Raw genomic sequence first — 14,561 nt, forward strand, 5'->3', positions numbered from 1 at the left:
GCTTAAAAAAAAAAATGCCTGGCACATAGTAGGCACTTAAATATGTTGAATGAATGAATGAGCAAATGAATGAGCTAATGACCAACAGGTCTTACTGACTGGGTCGTGATAAATTATGACAAGAAATGGAAAATTTCAAAGATGATGCTTCTGCTATAATTGTAGGAGAGGGCACAAAGCCTTTCACCTTAACTATTGAGCATTTTTCTTCTCTACCGCATTATACTGTGTGCATTTAAGCGCGTGACTGTGAATCTGGACCGAGGAAGAAAGGAAAACTAGGTGTCAACATACTCGGTAACCCAGTAGACACTGGTCAGTGGGTGGGTGCCAGGTGGTTGCTGGCACCAGATTATAGTCACTACTTATCTTTTCAAATATGGAGATTCAGCCGTGAGCACAAAGCACCATTTGACTTTGTGCCTGTGTTCTGGCTGCTGATTATGTAAAGCAGCTGTTACTCTGAAACATCTGGCTCAAGTAAGGAAATTTTTTAATTTCCCTGTTCTTCTGAACAAATAAGGTATTGACTGTTTTCTTCCAGGTGCCCAGCGGATACTAATTTCACAGGATTTTAAAGCTGAAAGAGAATTTCAGATTGCCTATTTGCCTACCTTTCCCATTTTACAAGGGAAGGGAATAACTCCCAGGGATTATGTGCACAGGATCAGATAAGTAATTAGTGGAAGAACCAGAGCTCGGCTCACAACCATTAAGTGGGTTTAATAATCAGATGCTGTTAGGGGAGGATGAACCAAGTGTTCACTTCAGGGCTGTGATTGAGGTGCTGTTCCATCAGCATCTTATGCTTTCTTGATAGTGAAAATTATTGTTGGAAGTTGAAATGGACAGCAGGAGGATGTTGCTTCTATATCCTTATTTAGTAATACAAAGTAATATCTTGTAGTACATTCAGTAGCTAAAAGCTATGTGTGACTCTTTATTTCCCTATACTGAAATTACTGATCCTTCAGAAGTCTAGAAGTAGCATTTGGTCATTTTATAACCAAGAATGCAGAATTTGGTCTGGTAAAATCCCCAGGTTGGTGTGTGCTTAGGAGATACTAAGTAATTTTATCATTATTTGAAATAAACCACAATTCAGAAAACAACTGCTTTTCTGCTGGGGGAAATAATAATCAAGTGAGATATTACAAACACAAAATACAGAATTTTCAGTATACCTGGAATTCTGAATTACAGAATTATTGTCTATACTATTTGGCCTTTTCCTTATTTATTTCAATAAAAGCTAGTCCAGAGTAGTTTATTTTGGGAGACTGGTTTGATTCTGGCTGGTCTTAAATGGGAAAAGAATTTGAAAAAGGATAGATACATGTATATGTATAACTGAATCATTTTGCTGTGCAGCTGAAACTTAACGCAACATTCTTAATCAACTATGCTCCAATATAAAATAAAAAAAATTTTAAAAGGTAAAAAGAAACAGGTAAAACTAAAAAAAAAAAAAAAAAAGACCTTATAGGGACTTGCCTGGTGGTGCAGTGGTTGAGAGTCCACCTGCCAGTGCAGGGGACATAGGTTCGATTCCTGGTCCGGGAAGATCCCACATGCCGCGGAGCAACTAAGCCCGTGCGCCACAACTACCGAGCCTGCAAGCCACAACTACTGAAGCCCACGTGCCACAACTACTGAAGCCCATGCTCCGCAACGAGAAGCCACCACAATGAGAAGCCCGCGCACCGCAAGGAAGAGTAACCCCCTCTCGCCGCGACTAGAGAAAACCCGTGCACAGCAACAAAGACCCAACGCAGCCAAAAATAAATAAATAAATTTATTAAAACAAAAGACATTATAGAACTTGGAGAGTATAACATTAAAAGAAGCTAAGGTATTTCAGAAGGCACTGTTGAGCCCTTGCTCATTTCTAATCCTTAAAGGAATGGGTGTGTGAAGGTGGCTGCAGAGGTTTCCTCTGTGGGACTGTTAGTGTCAGAAGAGTAATGATTCTTTAGTGGATGTCAAATACCTGACTGAGCACTGAGGACACTGGGGTGAATGCCTGAGTGATTCTCCTGGAGAACCCAAAATGTGAGGAAAGACTGTGTATCTGGTAGCATGATGATCATGAGCTTGTGTGTCTGTACTTGGGGGCAATGTTGAGATGCCCCCAAGAACTTGGAAAGGGGGAAAATGAGTTTGCCTTCTTACTTCTGTGTAAGATCAACACATGACAGGAGCAGAGCCACCTGCATGAGGGGCAAATTTGTTCCTAGGCCTGCAGGTTTTGATTGTAATCCCATTGGCAGATAAAAGGTCAGTTTGAATTTCAAGATGGAAATGTTCTGGAAAAGGGTGAGTCCGGGAAGTAAACATTGGCAGCACTCTTCTCAGCTCTGTGGAGGGGAAGAGAAGTGTTGGTGGACAGATTTGGTACCATGGCCCCATTGCCAGGGTATTCCAACAGACTTTGGATTTTTTGGTCTGACAGTGCCTCGACCCCTGTGCTGGAATTGGGTGCATCAGGCTGTGCTGGCCCGATGCCGTTAGACTCATATCATCTAACTACCAGTGGGTTACCTCAGTGCTCACCAGACACCATCACTTGGTCTCTGGACTTTCTACATAGGCCACCAGGGGAGAATTCAATTAATTATGGGACCTCAGTTACTCTAGTTCCTGTGGCAATTATTTCTCTAGTAATAAACTTACTAATTGTCATTTTGGATTTATGCATCAGTCTTACAGGCTTGGATAACCTATGTCTACTTCTAAGAGAAGGATCTGTTCTTGATATATTGTTAAATATGTTTTTGCTCATTTGTTAATTCATTAGACATTGAGTGCTCACTGTGAGCCAGAGGTGTACTATTCAGATAACTCTCAGGGTAACAGGGGAAGCAGATGAATTAACAATTACAAGGTAAGGAATGACCACTCTGGACATTACTTTGGAGGCAGCGTGCCAGCCTCCCATTTCTATAAGCTTCCGCATACAAATTTATCATTATTTACTTCTATTAACTATTTAGGTATAATAGATTGTTATGTACCTAACAAATATTAGTCATTTTGTTAAGTACTTTGCATAAATTCTTCCATTTAATAGCAACTATTCCATATAAAATTTCTATAAAATTTTATAGACTGGGAAATTGAAGCCTAATGAGAGTAAGTAACTACTTAAAGTCACGTTTTATTCTTGGCTTTGCTGTTTGCCAGATGCTGTCCGTTTGACTATACTTGATAAGGGGTTTGAACGTGTTCCAAGGTGGGCATCAGAGTTCACTCTGGACCATCTCAGTACTAACCCAGGGAGGATGGGTCACTGAGGGAATCCCAGAAGCAGTCACCCAGACCCCTTTAAGTCCATTTCCATTAAATTTGGGAGTATCCTGTGCCTTCTTTGTGCAACTCTTGTGCTAAGAAAAGCTGCGAGAGATGGTCAAGAGCCTGATTAAGATCTGTTTCTTTCTGTTGGCACTCTTCAACTTTTGCATGACTTCAGGACAAAGAAGGCTCACCTGACCTTCGGGAAATACTCCATGAGAACTGTTAATGGATACATGGCCTCACTCTCCTCCACTGCGTTCCATGAGGGGATGACACACCAGCAGGCTTGGTTCTCAGTAGTCCTTAGAAGGCAGGACAAGTGGATTAAAAGCTACTAGTGAATTTTAATGACTTACATAACCAAGCCCTCTAAATTACTAAACAAGTCCCAAGGGACACAGCCTCCCTCCTTAAAACAAAGGGCAGACCACGTATGGGAAGGAATAGCAAGGGTACCATCTAAGTTTTACCCCCTTTGGGGCAGAGTCGGTGGGGGGGATTCTTCCTTCAGTTACCTTTGCCACCACTGTACATCAATCACTCACTGAAGGCATTGCCCAGGTGTGAACACAGAGGTCTTCATCTGGCCATCATAACTGTCGAAGGGAGCAGTTTGCAGAGAATATTTTTTTGGAGGGGGGAATTTTATTTATTTATTTATTTTTGAATTTTATTTTATTTTTTTATACAGCATGTTCTTATTAGTTATCCATTTTATACATATTGTTTTATATATGTCAATCCCAATCTCCCAATTCATCACACCACCACCACCACCCCCTGCCACTTTCCCCCCTTGGTGTCCATACATTTGTTCTCTACATCTGTGTCAATTTCTGCACTGCAAGCCAGTTCATCTGTACCATTTTTCTAGGTTCCACATATATGCGTTAATATACAATATTTGTTTTTCTCTTTCTGACTTCACTCTGTATGACAGTCTCTAGATACATCCACGTCTCTACAAATGACCCAATTTCATTCCTTTTAATGGCTGAGTAATATTCCATTGTATATATGTACCACATCTTCTTTATCCATTAGTCTGTTGATGGGCATTTGGGTTGCTTCCATGACCTGGCTATTGTAAATAGTGCTGCAATGTAAATAGTGCATGTGTCTTTTTGAATTGTGGTTTTCTCTGGGTATATGCCCAGTAGTGGGATTGCAGGGTCATATGGTAATTCTATTGTTAGTTTTTTAAGGAACCTCCATACTGTTCTCCATAGTGGCTGTATCAATTTACATTCCCACCAACAGCGCAAGAGGGTTCTCTTTTCTCCACACCCTCTCCAGCATTTGTTATTTGTAGATTTTCTGATGATGTCCATTCTAACTGGTGTGAGGTGATACCTCATTGTAGTTTTGATTTGCATTTCTCTAATAATTAGTGATGTTGAGCAGATTTCATGTGCTTCTTGGCCATCTGTATGTCTTCTTTGGAGAAATGTCTATTTAGGTCTTCTGCCCATTTTTGAATTGGGTTGTTTGTTTTTTTAATATTGAGGTGCATGAGCTGTTTATATATTTTGGAGATTAATCCTTTGTCTGTTGTTCATTTGCAGATATTTTCTCCCATTCTTAAGGTTGTCTTTTTGTCTTGTTTGTAGTTTTCTTTGCTTTGTAAAAGCTTTTAAGTTTCATTAGATCCCATTTGCTTATTTTTGTTTTCATTTCCGTTACTCTAGGAGGTGGGTCAAAAAAGATCTTGCTGTGATTTATGTCAGAGTGTTCTTCCTATGTTTTCCTCTAAGAGTTGTATAGTGTCCAGTCTTATATTTAGGTCTCTAATCCAGTTTGAGTTTATTTTTGTGTATGGTGTTAGGGAGTGTTCTAATTTCATTCTTTTACATGTAGCTGTCCTGTTCTCCCAGCACCACTTACTGAATAGACTGTCTTTTCTCCATTGTATATTCTTGCCTCTTTTGTCATAGATTAGTTGACCATAGGTGCGAGGGTTTATTTCTGGGCTTTCTATCCTGTTCCATTGATCTATATCTCTGTTTTTGTGCCAGTACCATGTTGTCTGGATTACTGTAGCTCTGTAGTATAGTCCAAAGTCAGGAAGCCTGATTCCTCCAGCTCCGTTTTTTTCCCTTAAGACTGCTTTGGCTATTCAGGGTGTTTTGTGTCTCCATACAGATTTTAAGATTTTTTGTTGTAGATCTGTAAAAAATACCATTGGAAATTTGTTAGGGATTGCATTGAATTTGTAGATGGCCTTGGGTAGTATAGTCATTTTCACAATCTTGATTCTTCCAATCCAAGAACATGGTACATCTCTCCATCTATTTGTATCAGCTTTAATTTCTTTCTTCAGTGTCTTATAGTTTTCTACATACAGGTCTTTTGTCTCTCTAGGTAGGTTTATTCCTAGGTATTTTATTCTTTTTGTTGCAGTGGTAAATGGGAGTGTTTCCTTAATTTCACTTTCAGATTTTTCATCATTAGTATATAGGAAAGCAAGAGATTTCTGTGCATTAATTTTGTATTTTGAAACTTTACCAAATTCATTGATTAGCTCTGGTAATTTTCTGGTGGCATCTTTAGGATTCTCTAGGTGTAGTATCACATCATCTGAAAACAGTGACAGTTTTACTTCTTCTTTTCCAATTTGTATTCCTTTTATTTCTTTTTCTTCTCTGATTGTCATGGCTAGTATCTGCAAAACTATGTTGAATAATAGTGGTGACAGTGGACATCGTTGTCTTGTTCCTGATCTTAGAGGAAATGCTTTCAGTTTTTCACCATTGAGAATGATGTTTGCTGTGGGTTTGTTGTATATGGCCTTTGTTATTTTGAGGTAGCTTCCCTCTATGCCCACTTTCTGGAGAGTTTTTATCATAAATGGGTGTTGAATTTTGTCAAAAGCTTTTTCTACATCTACTGAGATGATCATATGGTTTTTCTTCTTCAATTTGTTAATATGGTGTATCACATTGAATGATTTGCTTATATTGAAGAATCCTTGCATCCCTGAGACAAATCCCACTTGATCATGGTGTATGATCCTTTTAATATGTTGTTGGATTCTGTTTGCTAGTATTTTGTTGAGGATTTTTGCATCTATATTCATGAGTGATATTGGTCTGTAATTTTCTTTTTTTATAGTATCTTTGTCTGGTTTTGGAATCAGGGTGATGGTAGCCTCATAGAATGAGTTTGGGAGTGTTCCTTCCTCTGCAATTTTTGGAAGAGTTTGAGAGGATGGGTTTTAGCTCTTCTCTAAATGTTTGATAGAATTCACCTGTGAAGCCATCTGGTCCTGGACTTTTCTTTGTTGGAAGATATTTAATCACAGTTTCAATTTCATTACTTGTGATTGGTCTGTTCATATTTTCTGTTTCTTCCTGGTTCAGTCTTGGAAGGTTATACCTTTCTAAGGATTTGTCCATTTCTTCCAGGTTGTCCATTTTATTGCCATAGAGTTGCTTGTAGTAGTCTCTTAGGATGCTTTGTATTTCTGCAGTGTCTGTTGTAACTTCCCCTTTTTCATTTCTAATTTTAATGATTTGAGTCCTCTCTCTCTTTTTCCTGATGAGTCTGGCTAATGGTTTATCAATTTTGTTTATCTTCTCAAAGAACCAGCTTTTAGTTTTATTGATCTTTGCTATTGTTTTCTTTGTTTCTATTTCATTTATTTCTGATCTGATCTTTATGATTTCTTTCCTTCTACTAACTTTGGGTTTTGTTTGTTCTTCTTTCTTTAGTTCTTTTAGGTGTAAGATTAGGTTGTTTATTTGAGATGTTGTTTCTTGAGGTAAGATTGTATTGCTATAAACTTCCCTCTTAGAACTGCTTTTGCTGCATCCAATAGGTTTTGGATCATCGTGTTTTCATTATCATTTGTCTCTAGGTATTTTTTGATTTCCTCTTTGATTTCTTCAGTGATCTCTTGGTTATTTAGTAATATATTCTTTAGCCTCCATGTGTTTGTGTTTTTACGTTTTTTTCCCTGTAACTGATTTCTAATCTCATAGCATTGTGGTCAGAAAAGATGCTTGATATGATTTAAATTTACTGAGACTTGATTTGTGACCCAAGATGTGATCAATCCTGGAGAATGTTCTATGCACACTTGAGAATAAAGTGTAATCTGCTGTTTTTGGATAGAATGTCCTATAAATATCAATTAAATCTATCTGGTCTGTTGTTTCATTTAAAGCTTCTGTTTCCTTATTTATTTTCATTTTGGATGATCTGTCCATTGGTGTAAGTGAGGTGTTAAAGTCCCCCACTATTATTGTGTTCCTGTCAATTTCCTCTTTTATAACTGTTAGCAGTTGCCTTATGTATTGAGGTGCTCCTATGTTGGGTGCATATATATTGATAATTGTTATATCATCTTCTTGGATTGATCCCTTGATCATTATGTAGTGTCCTTCCTTGTCTCTTGTAACATTCTTTATTTTAAAGTCTATTTTATCTGATATGAGTATTGCTACTCCAGCTTTCTTTTGATTTCTATTTGCATGTAATATCTTTTTCCATCCCTTCACTTTCAGTCTGTATATGTCCCTAGGTCTGAAGTGGGTCTCTTGTAGACAGCATATATATGGGTCTTGTTTTTATCCATCAGCGAGGCTGTTTCTTTTGGTTGGAGCATTTAGTCCATTCACGTCTAAGGTAATTATCAATATGTATGTTCCTATTACCATTTTCTTGATTGTTTTAGGTTTGTTTTTGTAGGTCCTTTACTTCTCTTGTGTTTCCCACTTAGAGAAGTTCCTTTAACATTTGTTGTAGAGCTGTTTTGGTGGTGCTGAATTCTCTTAGCTTTTGCTTGTCTGTAAACCTTTTCATTTCTCCATCGAATCTGAATGAGATCCTTGCTGGGTAGAGTAATCTTGGTTGTAGGTTCTTCCCTTTCATCACTTTAGATATGTCATGCCACTCCCTTCTGGCTTGTAGAGTTTCTGCTGAGAAATCAGCTGTTAACCTTATGGGAGTTCCCTTGTATGTTATTTTTCTTTTTTCCCTTGTTGCTTTCAATAATTTTTCTTTGTCTTTATTTTTTGCCAGTTTGATTACTATGTGTTTTGGCATGTTTCTCCTTGGGTTTATCCTATATGGGACTCTCTGCGCTTCCTGGACTTGAGTGGCTATTTCCTTTCCCATGTTAGGGAAGTTTTCGACTATAATCTCTTGAAATATTTTCTCTGGTCCCTTCCCTCTGTCTTCTCCTTCTGGGACCCCTATAATGCGAATGTTGTTGCATTTAATGTTGTCCCAGAGGTCTCTTAGGCTGTCTTCATTTCTTTTCATTCTTTTTTCTTTATTCTGTTCCACAGCAGTGAACTCCACCATTCTGTCTTCCAGGTCACTTATCCGTTCTTCTGCCTCAGTTATTCTGCTTGTAGTGTATTTCCTTGTAGTGTATTTTTCATTTCAGCTATTGTATTGTTCATCTCTGTTTGTTTGTTCTTTAATTTTTCTGGGTCTTTGTTAAAGATTTCTTGCATCTTCTCGATCTTTGCCCCCATTCTTTTTCCGAGGTCCTGGATAATCCTCACTATCGTTATTCTGATTTCCTTTTCTGGAAGGTTGCCTATCTCCATTTCATTTAGTTGTTTTTCTGGGGTTTTACCTTGTTCCTTCATCTGGTACATAGCCCTCTGCCTTTTCATTTTGTCTGTCTGTCTGAATGTGGTTTTTGTTCCACTGGCTGCAGGAGTGTAGTTCTCCTTGCTTCTGCTGTCTGCCCTCTGGTGGATGAGGCTCTCTAAGAGGCTTGTGCAAGTTTCCTGATGGGAGGGACTGGTGGTGGGTAGAGCTGGCTGTCGCGCTGGTGGGCAGAGTTCAGTAGAACTTTAATCCACTTGTCTGCTGATGGGTGGGGCTGTGTTCCCTCCCTGTTGGTTTTTTGGCCTGAGGCGACCCAACACTGTAGCCTACCCAGGCTCTTTGGTGGGGCTCATGGTGGACTCTGGGAGGGCTCACGCCAAGGAGTACTTCCCAGAACTTCTGCTGTCAGTGTTCTTGTCCCAAGGTGAGACACATCCACCCCCCACCTCTTCAGGAGACCCTCCAACACTAGCAGGTAGGTCTGGATCAGTCTCCTATGGGGTCACTGCTCCTTACCCTGGGTCCCCCTGTGCACACTACTTTGTATGTGCCCTCCAAGAGTGGAGTCTCTGTTTCCCCCAGTCTTGTCGAAGTCCTGTAATCAAATCCCGCTAGCCTTCATAGTCTGATTCTCTAAGAATTCCTCTTCCCATTGCCGGACCCCCAGGTTGGGAAGCCTGACGTGGGGCTCAGAACCTTCACTCCAGTGGGTGGATTTTTGTGGTATTAAGTGTTCTCCAGTTTGTGAGTCACCCACCCAGAAGTTATGCAATTTGATTTTATTGTGATTGCTTCCCTCCTACCATCTCATTGTGGCTTCTCCTTTGTCTTTGGATGTGGGGTATCTTTTTTGGTGAGTTCCAGCATCTTCCTGTCAATGATTGTTCAGCAGTTAGTTGTGATTCTGGTGCTCTTGCAAGGGGGAGCGAGAGCACGTCCTTCTACTCCGCCACCTTGAACCAATCTCCTGCAGAGAACATTTTTTAAAGAAAAAAAAAAAAGAAGCATAAAAACAGAGTTGTCTGGTGCATACTGATGGGTTATAGGGGATGTGTTCACCTCTAACCCAGAAGTATAAGACCAAAATTTAAGGAAAGGGGCGATTCCAATCCCTTTTTCCTAGGAAGGTCCTTTGCCCCAAGAAATTCTTGAATACAGATTTATATGTGATGGGGAGAGGTGATGTCCAAGTTTACCTGGCAGCATTTGAAACCCCAGTATAAATGGATGTGTCAGGTAAGGAGTGATACCTAACACCTCAGCTGAGAACATCCAGTTACATAAAGTAAGTACAACTTGAGGATATCAGTTCAAAGCAGAGTGGAGAGTTGGTTTTCTTAAGGTACTTTGTCCAGTTAAGGTACTGTAAACAGTACACTACAGTCTTTGTGCTGTCATCAAGGAAAATCTAATAAAAGATTTCTAAGAATTTTAATATTGCTGTGCCTCTGTTTGATAATCCATGACTTAGTCTGTTCAGGCTGCTTTAATAAAATACTATAGACTGGCTGGTTTATGAATAACAAATTTACTTCTCACAATTCTGGAGCCTGGGAAGTCCAAGATCAAGGCCCTGGCAGATTAGGTGTCTGGTGAGGGCCCGCCTTCTGGTTCATAGAGGACCATCTTCTTGCTGTGTCCTCACATGGTTGGGGGGGGTGGCGGTGAGGGATCTCGCTGGGACCTCTTTTAAAAGGGGCACAATCCCTTTTATGAGGATTCCACCATCATGACCTAATCACCTCAAAAAAATTTCTCCTCCTAATACCATCACATCCAGGGTTAGGATTTCAACAGATGGATTTTGGAGGAGACATAAACATTCAGTCTTTAGCAATCCCTATATGGAATTTTGATTGTATACACTAGGGAGGAAAGTTTGTGTTGCGTCTAAAACATGGTGTAGTAGACAGATAATTATTACCCATGTGACCATGGGCAAAGCTGCTAATATGTCTAAAACTGCAAAATGAGTGTGACAGTACCTAGTTTGGATCCATGTGACCTCCGAAGTGATGAGTATAAAATGTGGCTCTCGGGCTTCCCTGGTGGCGCAGTGGTTGAGAGTCCACCTGCCGATGCAGGGGACATGGGTTCGTGCCCCGGTCCGGGAAGATCCCACATACCGTGGAGCAGCTGGGCCCGTGAGCCGTGGCCGTTGAGCCTGTGCGTCCGGAGCCTGTGCTCCGCAACGGGAGAGGCCACAACAGTGAGAGGACCACATACCGCAAAAATAAATAAATAAATAAATAAAAATAAAAATAAATAAAATGTGGCTCTCACTCTGTGCCTCTCTCCTTGGCAAGCTTTCAGTGGCTCACTACCAATGAGAAGATGTGATCCAGACTTCTTCACAAGCATGAGAGGTCCTTTTAAACCTGGCCTGTGTGCTTTTTCAGCACTGTATCTCACCTGTCTTTACCTTGCCTTTTGTGTATTCTTCAGCACTGTTGTCCTGTTTGCACTGTCCTGCACACAATTACACTGTTTCTCACCTTCCCGGTCCCTATGCTCATGTTCCCCACCTTCGTAGGAAGCTTCTAGAATTTTCTGGTTTCATAGGGTAATGGAACCCCATAGGCAAGCTTTTATTTTGTACAAGTTGTTACCATCACGTGGCTATCATCAGTTTCTTTATCAGTGGGTGGAGAATTATTTGCTTGCTCTCAAAGAAATGGGCACATAACAAGTCCTTTGTCATTTAGTTTTTATTTATTTGGCAAACATTTATTGAGTACCTGCTGTTTGTTAGTACTGGTATTGGAAGATAAGTAGCACGCCAGCTGTGGCCCCAGGGAGTTCCATTCTGGTAGGGGACAGCCTCAAGGGACAGAGGAGGTACAGAGGCCTGTGGGAACATAGTGAAGGTGCACTGACTTTAGCACCAGAGAATACTTCAGAAGAGACCCCTGTTGGCAGGTCTTTTGGGAGGAGTTGGCACTGACTAGGCAGAAAAGAGAAGAAAAGTGGGTATTTGAGATAAAGTACTGTTGGTGACTCGAGGAAAGGGGTAAGGGACTGATTTAATTCAGTCTCATTTAATTCTCACTAGAAAGTAAAATAAGCAGTTTAAAATTTTTTCTGTTCTTCTAGAAGCTGTATGTATTTTTAAAAGTGTTGTTAACATTGCAGCAAGGTGTTAGCCAGTTGAAATTGCCTGTATCTATTTACGTTGTTTCAACGATGGTGAGGTGACTTGATCTTAAGAAACGTAAGATCATTCATAAACATAAATTCTAATTACTGGAAAGATTAAGATGATCATAGTGGGTTAGATCATTGTGGTGATTGCCTATTTAAACCTTAATGTTTATCTTTTTCTCTGTTTTTATTCACAAAGAAAGAGCAAAACCAGAAAAGCATTAAATGTGTAGGCTTAAAATTTCAGAATGTATTGTCATTACCTCTGTCTTGTTAGTCTTATCTAAAAGTGTAAACCATTTTAGAATTTTGTGTTACTTTTGGACATATTTTTATGTAATGGAAGGAAATAAGTTGAACATTTCTGGGGAGAAGATGGGTACAAATTAAAAATTGATGTTACTCTTTTTGAAATGGGTCAGCTTTTACATGACTGTTAAGTGCTGCCTTTTAAATTTAGTAGAAATGTTAAATGTGGGAATTTTTCCTTTTATTAGAACAGAAGCAACACCAATAACAGGGAAGCAGATAGCTTTTAACAGATTTTAGGCTCTAGGATATTTATGAAATGTGTTCTTGGTCTGGATAATAAAATGAAACATTTCTTATCAAATAAGACGCTCTCTCTTTAAGGTTATGAGAAGACTGATGATGTTTCAGAGAAGACTTCACTGGCTGACCAGGAGGAAGTAAGGACTATATTCATCAACCAGCCCCAGCTGACAAAATTCTGCAATAACCATGTCAGGTAAGAACTACCAAAGAATGCTTGGGACTAGCTATTACAGCAGAACTTGGGAGGACATCTCCCCTGCCGGACCAAAATGAAAATGCTTGCAAGGAGCTTTCAGTTTAATCAGTTTAATATTTAAAAGCTTACTGGAGGCAGTGTGTTTCAGCTGTTTCTCCATCTTCTAGCCAAGAAGGAGATGTTAATAAGAATCTAGTAGCAGGAAGGAGAAGAAGGGCTAAGCAGCCATGTGTATGCTACCAACTCTAGTTACAGTATCTGAATAATGAAAACTGTTCATGGGTATGTGCCATGGGTTAATAGACCCATGAACTGTTGTTTTTGATTAACAAGTTTTCACCTTTTAAAAGAAGGCTTTGCAGTTCTTCACTTAGAACTCCTTTTTGTTAAATAGTCTTTAAATACTGGCTTTCGATACTTGCAAAATTTCATATGGTGTCAAGGAATGGAAGGTGTGAGAATTACTTCACTGTTCTATTTTCCTTCCAACAATAATGTAAAACTATTGCTGTTATAAGCACTATTCACTAAGTGGCCTCCGGAACCAAGTGAACACCAACCCCCTTCCCGCCACACGTCAGCCCAGTAGTTTTCTGGTGACCAAACTCCTAGATTTGTGAAATGACCGTTTAAAATTAATATTTACACCTTCAAATTCTACAGTAACTTTTCTGAGCTTAAGGAGTGTGACATGTGTCCCTTTAATCTCCTTTCTATTTAATTAACAAGAGGAAGATTGGATATTTCTGAGACCTAAATGGTGATATCTTTCTGACTGTGGACATATCTGATGTGTTTGGTGTGGAGTCCTAGCCAAGTTTCTAGAGGAGCCATGAAGAAAATTCACACAGAACCCCACAAAACTCCCCATTTCTCTGACGTTATCCAGGGAAGTCCCTCTATTTGATGTTTCTGGTCTTGCTCAAATTGCTGATTTTTTTTTGCAAGATTTTATTATCTATTAACATATTATACACTATCTTAACTAAAGGTGCTCTTCTTTGTAAGCTGTTGCTAGTAATGATAACAGGATGATTGGCCAAAGAGAACAAAAGATATTGTGCAGAAAATTAAACTCTTACTATTTAGACAATTCCTTTCACTCCTTTTCTTTGAGGTTAATGACCATTTGCAGTATTCTCCCGATTTAAAACAGAGGGCATTTGTTCATCATTTAATTTTTTATATGGCGATAATAGAATTTTGTAAACATGGGTGATAATTGTGGAGTAATTAACTTTTATACTGCTTTTCATTTTTGTTTTCTAGCACTGCAAAATATAACGTAATCACATTCCTTCCAAGATTTCTCTACTCTCAATTCAGAAGAGCTGCTAATTCATTTTTTCTCTTTATTGCACTGCTTCAGGTAAAGTCATGTTGTAAAACCTTAGCTCAAAGTCATGTGTTCAGATATTAATAAATGTTTTCCTTAAGCCCATGACCAATCTTCTGAAGCTTATCTAAGCACAGAGAGATAAGCTGGTTTGGTGGGCATTTCCAGCTCCTGCTGCAAGCCGAGTTAGAATACTGCTGCTACCTTATCAAGCCTTTTGATTCTTTTTGTTTTTTATTCATTTTTATCAACTTATTTTAAACATTCTGTAAATTTAATGTGGCGGGGACTGTTCATTTTGGGTAGTAAAGGAGGATGGGACTTTTTCTTAAACTAGTAAGTTATTTTAGTAACAGTAACATTGTCATTTCTGAACCTTAGAATGTAAGTTACCATTTAAAATTTTTTTTCATTTTATATTTGGGTTAGTTGTAATTAGGAAAAAAAGTTTCATTTGATTAAAAAGTAGTCTAT

At 39.1% G+C, this 14,561-nt stretch overlaps 1 protein-coding gene across 3 annotated transcripts in view; it reads left to right on the top strand.

Annotated features, from left to right (window-relative positions):
• ATP8A1 (ATPase phospholipid transporting 8A1) overlaps nt 1-14,561 on the top strand; it is a 238,334-nt gene that overhangs the window by 23,925 nt on the left and 199,848 nt on the right. For all 3 annotated transcript variants that reach the window (XM_060110533.1, XM_060110538.1, XM_060110544.1), the window contains exons 2-3: nt 12,634-12,748; nt 14,021-14,120. In XM_060110533.1, the coding sequence (XP_059966516.1) occupies nt 12,634-12,748; nt 14,021-14,120 (215 nt within the window). The remainder of the gene's footprint in view (nt 1-12,633; nt 12,749-14,020; nt 14,121-14,561) is intronic.

Source organism: Mesoplodon densirostris, chromosome 1 (assembly GCF_025265405.1).
Source record: "Mesoplodon densirostris isolate mMesDen1 chromosome 1, mMesDen1 primary haplotype, whole genome shotgun sequence".
NCBI lineage: Eukaryota > Metazoa > Chordata > Mammalia > Artiodactyla > Ziphiidae > Mesoplodon > Mesoplodon densirostris.